This window comes from Morone saxatilis, unplaced genomic scaffold, assembly GCF_004916995.1.
Source record: "Morone saxatilis isolate NCDOM2014 unplaced genomic scaffold, NCSU_SB_2.0 Contig3, whole genome shotgun sequence".
Lineage (NCBI taxonomy): Eukaryota > Metazoa > Chordata > Actinopteri > Moronidae > Morone > Morone saxatilis.
Window position 1 is genome coordinate 1555725 of NW_023339873.1, and position 8861 is coordinate 1564585.

Sequence of the window (8861 nt, forward strand, 5' to 3'; positions counted from 1 at the left end):
TACACAGAATGCAGGTTTAAGACACTTCCACATTGGCTTCATTTTTCAGACCCAGAAGCTCTGTCCATTAGATATACTGTCAATGATTTGCAGTTAGCTGGTATGACTTGAAAATCTTTATTATATGAATGCAAAGTTGAATTTATGAGCAAAAACTCGACTAATGATGAAAAGGACTGTAGAATATGAAAAAGACATCTGAGCTTGTTAGCTTGTTTATTGTGTTTTTATCTATATTTTATGATGTCATTAAAGTGGGCAACTCTCACTTTAAGTTTGAGTTTTGAGTTTGTGTAAACTTTTCTGAACTGTGGCCACAAGTGAAGATTATGGGATACAAGTAGCTACAAGTACAGAGGAGATTCAAGAGGTTAGCAAACGAATTAATGTCCATTATACAGCACTAGATACCGTGTGAGGATGTGTTTACTGCTCATTAATTAAAGTTTTAGAGGATTAATGTGTCGTCACACTTTCAAAAGTTGGTCTAAATTTAAGCATCAAATTTGAAAAGTACCCTTTTTCAAAAATTTTATAAAACTTTAGTTCAGGAAACTCTCAGAATGTGAAAAATAAGTCAAGTAAAGTCTGTTTTTAAGTATCGTACTAAATATTAACTGACATTCATCTCTCTGGTTTAGATGACTCTGGGCTTTTTGCTTTTCAACCGCCAACAATAAACTGTACAATATTATAGTGAGTTACACAAGCATTACTGCAGCAGTTTTCCTTTCAGAAAAGATATTGAAAAACCTCCATTTTGGCTAAGAGCACCCAGGCTTATTATCTGTGCTGATCCTGAGCCAATTTAAGGTATTAGCATATAGAAAATCACATAAAAGAAGCCGCTCTGCAACTGAAGATGTATACTAAGTTACACAACAGCCACTACAACAGTTTCCCTCGAAGGGAAATACTTTGAATAAACTCTGAATAAACTATATATTCTGTTTTGTATATGAGACTCTGTTGTGTTTTGTTTCACACGACTGCACAGAGGAATGAATGGCTGGCTGAATTTGCCTGCATTTGACCAGAGAATGAAAGGGTTTTTTTTTATGCAGCTGAAGGCCTGAGGGTTAAAAGCTATTTCAAAGTCCACTTTTTATTCGTAATGGTCCCTTCAAAGGGCCGGGTCGATCACGATGTGTGGCTACGGTATGTGGTGTGCCTCTGTGGTGCTACTCTTTGCCCTTTCATTTGATTTTATTTTTAGAGCGGTACAGTAGGAGCACCATTCCTCGCAAAGCTGTGTCTGCTTTCATTCAGCAGCATTGTAACTGGCAAGAAAATGACCACTGCTGGACAGCCCTGTATTATTTAGACTGACTTCCAGAGGAAACCTGAACATTTTTAGCTGTAATGGTTTATCCTTTTCCATACAGACAGTATAATAAAATGCTAAAAGAGTATATTAATCGCAAGCATTGAGATGAAAACTACAAGTCATACACAAGTTGAAAACCAGGATGAACACAGGGTTTGATCCAGAGAAAGAACGAAGGCTTTTAGCAGGCTTCTCATTTTAGATTTTAACAGCTGTAGTCGATTTTATTTGTTAAAAATTAGTTTAGTATTGGAATAGATGTTCATAAACAACCTATTATTAGCTGGGGATGCGTCATTAGCCGCACCAGAAATAGTACTTGGTTTATTGTTTATTACTGTTTGTGAAACTATAACATTAGTTAATGTAAGCCAAAGTAACGTTAGTTGAGCAGCCAAAGTGGAGACCTTGCTACCTGGCTCCAGAAATACTTGTTGGTTGAACTAATTATTAATATCTTACTGATGTACAACTGCTGTGTCAGAGGCCGTCTTAGTCTAAATTGAAATGTCCATTTAAACGTAAGGGAAATTAGTCATTAGGAACATTGCTAGTATTAGCTTACTGTCATGTCATTTTCCATATATATATATATATATTATCTGCCTTAGATAGAGCTGTGACTCCAGTGAAGGGAACTAATAGACCCCATTGTCCCATTGTCAATGGTTGAAACTTCTAAATTAACCTACAGACAGAAGCTTCCATATTCACAGAACAAACATATGCTAAATCTTCAGTGATTGCTGTGGTATTGATCCCCTGAAGGAGAGAGAATTGTCCTTCAGCACACGGAGGTCAGCGCACATCGGACCGCTGCAGAGCAGAAACCCTGCAGCTGCTGGAGGTCCAGTTGTGTTCAAGGACACTTTCTGCAGGGCGGGTGTTTGCCGTGAGAGCAGGCGGTGCTGCATTCACATCATGCCGAGTTTATTGTAAATAGGAGCTCCCAACTGGGGGAAATAAACACTGTTCTTGTTCCTCTAGTGGCAAGTACAAGTGAAAAGCTGTGGGAATATTTTGTAACTCTAGTTTGTCCCTGGAGGTCATGAACTGGGTATCAACACTGGTGGCTGAGAGCTGACTGTGTTCTGTTTGTGTTCTTCATTCCTGCAGGATGGACCAAGTTTGCTCGGCTGACACGGGCGCTCACCAACAACCGCAACACGCTGCAGCAGCTGGCGCCCATAGGCAAACACGAAGTCAGCCATAAACAGTCCAGACTGGCGGAGGTGAGCACGTGCACACACACAAATTCACAGACTCAAAAGCAGCTTGCAAGATATATTAAACTGCAGGTGACCATAGAAACAGTAGTACTTCTGCTTCATGCCACGTTTGCAGTTTTCCCTTAAAATGTAACTACACTCCCAAAATTGTCACTAGAAGCACATTCGTGTCTGTATGTAAAGGTTTCTGTGTTGTAGTAGCTAAGCTAGCAGCCCAAAGAGACTAAATATCCACTGTGTGTCTGTGGGGTAGTGTCAGTACATAGCATTAGCCCAACATTTATCATAAGGATAAGTCAGATAGCAAAAACTAGCATTGGCTTTGCGAGGTTCAGGTTGATTTAAACCACTAAATTGTGTTGTTGCAACCCATGAAATGCTGATTTATTTTTTTATAAATCTGGAAAGGCTTCAAATATGCTCTCTGCTCTTAACATTATTTCTGCACAAATAACTCCTCATATAAAACATTAAACACGGACGCACAGTTAAAGCAACCACAACACATATACCGCTCATTGTCCCGCCCTCGATGCATCCATCCCACCCTGCCTTCCCTCCACTTACACATGTTAACTTCCCCTGGAGCTGCAGTTGTTTGACACAGCGAGCGGTGCTTTCTCTTCCTGGGAACGCTTGGGCTCCTGCGGACTGCGGGCATCATTAATATTTCATGTCGGGGTGGAGAGACAGAAGCAGGGTGCTGTGGGCACTCTGGATGATTGTGACTGCTGCTCAGAAATTTAGAAAATGGATTTCTGGGTGGGGGGAAAGATGGCTCATCCGGAGCTCACCCACCTGTTTTATTCTTGAAGGTTTGAGTTAAGTGTATCACTTTTAATCAGAATTTGTTTTAGTTTGATCCGCTGCTTAGCACACAAGGCGAAAAGCAGTGTGAGGGTTTTTTTTTTTTTTTGGCAAAAAGTGTTACCAGGGCGGTTTAGGCGGTGCTGAAGGCAGGGGGTTGAAAAACAGGATTGGATGGAAGAGGAGGAATGATGAAAAGAACAGTGAAATGAAGAAGACGGGATAAAAATGAAAGGGCAAAGAGACGTAGCTGACTATAAGAGGGAAGGGAACGTAATGAATTAAGTAAGGAAGTAGGAGGAAACAAGGAATTATAAGTGGGACGAAGGAAGAGAAGAGAAACAGCAGGCTTTGATAGAGGTGTCTGGATGCCATGTAGTTGCATTATGGGAAATTGGAAAGTTTGCCCCACACTCGGGGCTAAAAGTCAGGATATGTGCTTCAATTTCAATGTTTTTTAAAATAATTTATTCATTTATTCTGTTTGTTGTCCTGTTTCTTGTGAGTCCTCAACTTCTGAATCTCTGGATTATTCCTTGTATACATTTTTATATTGTTCTTATAGTCCCGTCTGTTGTTTACCTTCATTTATATTTATAGTCCAAAACATTCATATTTTTACACCTCTGGATATAAGTTTTCAACTTATATTTTCATTCATTTTTTGCTTATGGTGTTAAAGTTGCTGACAGCTACATAAATATACTTAAATAGTATTTATATCTGTTTACATTTAGGTGTTTTACATTACATTTAGCTGTTTACATTAGGTGTGTTCAAGTGTTAAACTGTTTATAAATGATAAAAAAAGTTGGTTAAAATTAAGTCGAGCTGCAGACTTTTAATGCCATATTGGCATCATATAAGACAACCAATAATATCTAATAAACAACTTAACTGAAACTACTACAAGATACAACTATTGAGGCAGATATTGTTTTATTTATTATTGTATTATTTACATATTATATTATTTTTTATATATATATATGAAGCCTCCACACAACCGAACTACTGAGACGCTCTCGACGGGGGATATCATACTCCGCCACAACAGTCCTCACCACAAACCACTGAAAGCTCCCCACTACAACCCTCGAAACGCCTCATCATAATAGACTATACCCTACATTGAGATGATGCAGTAGGTCGCGCGTGCAAGCGAAAGGCTGCACTGCCTGCCTGTTTACGAATTACTTCCAACGCCTTCTGAGTTTGCTTTCTTCTTAACTTCTTAACTTTTATTCCTCTTTTTTGTTCGTATTTATTTCTGTTCACTGTAACTCTCTGAAGGTCTGCCCTTCTACGACTGTTTGGTTTGAGAGTTGTTGTGTTTTTACGTTTCATGTTTTAATGCTGCTTCCACCCGGACACTAAGGTGCATTTCCCCTTCACAAATCAAAAAAGGAGGACCACTTTGCACTACACGGGGACACGCAAGCAGCGATAATTCGTCTTGGTATGATACCTTTTTACCATTTAATCATGATTTTTCCACCCAGACCCTTCCATAAAGGTGCATACAACATACCACATCTAATAGACGTAAACTAGTATCAAGATACAGCTCATGACACACTGCCCTGTCCAATCAGATACACCTTAGGTCTAACTAAACATCATACCGAAATGTTTCTTAATGTATTTTATCTTGGATAGATACAAGGTAAAAAAAAATACAGCACCCTGTCTGTTTAGCATTGCTTCCAGCCCCGCTTTGCTACCCCGCCGCCATCCTGCTATACCCATTGCAGTATGAGCCATGATTTCAGAATCTTCAAGTCCAACAATCTGACTCTTAGCCTAACCTGAGAGGATCTGATCTGACACCTGAGTGAATACTTGTCCGCACATCAACCCACTGGCCTCATTTGAATTATTAAGCCGAATATAGCCGGCCTCGTGTTGAATAGGATCAGACAAAATCTGTAACCCTACACTGAACTCTACTTACTTTGCGACCACTAGCTTTTTTGACACACATTTTAGCCAACAAGTATCTAAACACACACGGTACTGGTCAAAAAGGCAAAGCCTTTTTTGTTATTTTTCTCAAAGGAGGACCAATGACCTGCCTTCCAGCCAGACAGCCGCAATTTAAAGCGCCGCACTGTCCCCAGCCTACAGCGGAGAATGGCCACCCTACCAGGGAGCACAACACTAGCAAGTCTTTTACTCACGGAGAAGGCATGAATCGCACTAAGTCGCCGCGGGCATAGTGGAAGAACAGCTGATCTTACCAGCTGAACTCTGGAGAAACCCGGGATCCAGAGGAGGGAAGAACGCCTGGCGGACCCAGAGAGGAAGGTGGACCGACGAGGCCGCCCGGTCTCCTACTCGGCGAAGACTTCTAAGCAGAGTCTGCAACTCTATTCGTTATCGGCGGATGTTACGTTCATTTTGACTCGGCACCCCTACAGGACACCGCTGCCATTGTGTCACTCCGGAGCAACAGCTGTCCGCTGCTACCTGCCTGAATAGCCTCTACTAAACACTCAGTACAGAAACGGTTTTCAATGCTTTTTTTATCTGGATACGGGAAAATGTAAAACAAATAAATACCAGCACCTTCCTGGGTTCAGACTGTTCCAGCGGCCCCGCTTTGCCCTTGTACAGTACTGGTCCAATGCCAGAGGTATACCCGACAGCATTTCTTCGAAGCTTTCACGTCAACAACTGACTTTATCTAATGTCATACTGTTCTCTGTGCTGAGTGTTGAATTGAACAGCCTGAGCGAGTTTGTGGCACCAAACACATGGCTCACTTTCAAATATTCATAATCTAGCCATGTGTTGATCGGTGGACAAGAAAATGTGACAGCCAATGAAGATTCACTTTTCTTTTTCTGTAGCCAGCAATAATAACGTAAACTGACAAGGTATTATTATGTCAATTATAGTCTTTTTTTGTTTCATTTCTTCAAAGTGAGTGACAAATGAGTGTGTGTCTTAATTCTAGCTCGACTCTATTGCCCCAGGGACACGCTTGCTGTTGTTTCTCCAGAGAACAGCTGAAATGCTGGCATATGGCAAACAGCTGATTTCGCCAGACTGCAACTCCTGCCCGTAGCGCGAAAGACCCTGGGAAGCAAGCCGGTCGGGACGAGAGGAACGTGGAGACCGGAGGAAGATATTACAGTCCTCCCCTCTCTTGTTCTGTGGATGTACGCGTACACTAGTCCGTGTGAGCAGCGTCTTCAGTAGTGTGTGTGAGAGCGTTTCAGTAGTGGTGTGATGAGAGCGTTTCAGTTCCTGTAAATGTGAAGCGTTTCAGTAGTTGCGTGTGCCGCGCCGAGCCGCTTGTCAGTAGTGGTCGTGAGAGCGTTTCAGTTTGTATACTGTGAAGCGTTTCAGCTTGCTATGTGTGAGAGCATTTCAGTAGTGATGTGTGAGAGCTTTTCAGTCAGTTGGTGTGTGAGAGGATGGCCTTGCGGTCAAAACGGAAGGTGTTTCAGTAAACGGAAGGGCTATCGGTTCACAAACATGTCCACCAGCAGGACTTCACGTGTTGATCGCAACCACGTTGTTCACTAGAACACTAATGTCTGACAAACAACTGCAAGTAGTTGAACCACTTGCGGGATCAAGCAGCGTCGACTTCGATCAGCAGCCTTAAATTTCGAGTGTCACAAGTATTCTTCAGCATTATGGTAAAGCGCAAAGAAACCGCGTATTCAATTCGGTTCTCAAAATAAAGTATTAAGAACAGTAACTTCCCTCATCGAACCTAATTTAAAATACTCATAAAAGGTTCATGCGCCCATGACTAAATACAAAAACATACTTAGATATCAAACGTATCCTTTACTGCATCAGGGTGGAGAAATGTCAACAATAAAAGCTCCATATCTGTACCCTCCAAGTGCTGTTTTCTTATATTCTGAGGTACTGTAAGAAACACAATTGCATCAATAATTCCTGGCTATACGGATGAGCTCTTTTCATGTATACTTCAAGAATGATTCGTAATCATGACAACACAATATTCTTTACAAATGTTTAATAACTGTATATATTAATTTGATTATAAAGTCAACCAATAATAATATTATCACTAAACATCTTATATATCCTCTTAGTTTATTATATTTTCTTCTATTGCATATGTTTTATTATTCTGGTATACATATTGTACTATTTGCGCATCAGAACAGCGCTGTTCTGTCCCTATGCAGGCCGCATTAGCGGCGATCAGCTCTGTGTCATATGTCAAGGCAGCCCTGAACATCTTGAAACAGAAGGTGCTGTATTTATTTTTTACCCCTTCTATCTATCCCAGATAAAGAACATTAGAACGATTTCTGTATGATGTTTATATAGACCTATGTAATTGCAGTTGGCAAGGCAGTTGTCATGAGCCTGCTATCTTGTAAAAGTATTTATTCCATTAGCTGCTGTGCGCTTGTGTATGCACCTTTATGCTCACATCTGGGTGGAAAAATCATTATTAGACTGTAAAATAGCGATCATACAATACAAATCATCTGCTTGCGTGTCCTGTATATGTCAAAGTGTTCTCTTTTTGATGTGAAGGAAATGGCCACCCTAGTCATGGTGGAAAGCAGCACTTAAAACAGAAATCAAAACAACCTCTCCTCAAACACATCGTTTAGAGGGACCAGGGAGACTGTCACGCAGTGTACAGTTGAAAAAATAAGAACGAACAAAAAGAAGAATCAAAGAGTTAAGAAGTTAAAAAAACAGCAAACTCAAGGCTGGCAGTATGTAACAGGCAGATGCAGCTTTCCGCACGCCGCACTACTGATCATCCTCTCAATGCTAGTACGATATACATCCCTACTCACTCGAGCGTTTCCAGTTGCTACTGATGTCGAGAGTCGTCACTCAGTTGTCTTTCCGTGTGAGACGTTTCAGTAGGTGTATCATGACAGCGTACTTAGTAAGTGTGTGTGAGAGTGGTCTTTCAGTAGTCGCTTCGAGAGCGTCTCAGTAGTGTTGGAGAGCGCCTTCCAGTTATCGTGTGCTGAGAGCGTTCAGTAGATTCGTGTGAGCGGTTTCAGCTAGTGCTGCGTCGAGAGCGTTCCAGTATGTCGAAACGCGTTTCAGTAGTCGTGCGTGAGAGCGTTTCGTAGTGTATGTGAGAGCGTTTCAGTATGCTCGTCCGGTGAGAGCGTTCCATAGTATGTGTGAGAGCGTTTCAGTAGTGTATGTGAGAGCGCTTTCAGTAGTTGCGTGAGAGCGTTTCAGTAGTGGTGCGTGAGAGTGATTTTCAGTAGTTGTGTGTGAGAGCACTTTCACCACTTGTATGTAGCGACTTTTCAGTAGTGTATACTACAGAGCGTTTCACTTGTATGTGTGACAGCGTTCATCAGATAGTGTGTAGCGAAGCGAATAATTCCTTTCAGTTGTTTACTGTAGAGTGGTTTAGTAGTGTATGTACAGACATTTTTCACATGTGTTTGTGAGAGGTATTTCGACCATAATCGTCCTGAACGGCCCCCTCATAGCTAACGGGGCGAGCTTGCCCTCTCGCTTTT

The 8861-nt window shown here is 41.4% G+C and overlaps 1 protein-coding gene across 1 annotated transcript in view; it reads left to right on the plus strand.

Annotated features, from left to right (window-relative positions):
• Positions 1 to 8861, plus strand: part of LOC118336869 (potassium voltage-gated channel subfamily H member 5-like) — a 32896-nt gene that overhangs the window by 20262 nt on the left and 3773 nt on the right. The window contains exon 5 of the mRNA XM_035673628.1: positions 2444 to 2559. Coding sequence (XP_035529521.1) covers positions 2444 to 2559 — 116 coding nt within the window. The remainder of the gene's footprint in view (positions 1 to 2443; positions 2560 to 8861) is intronic.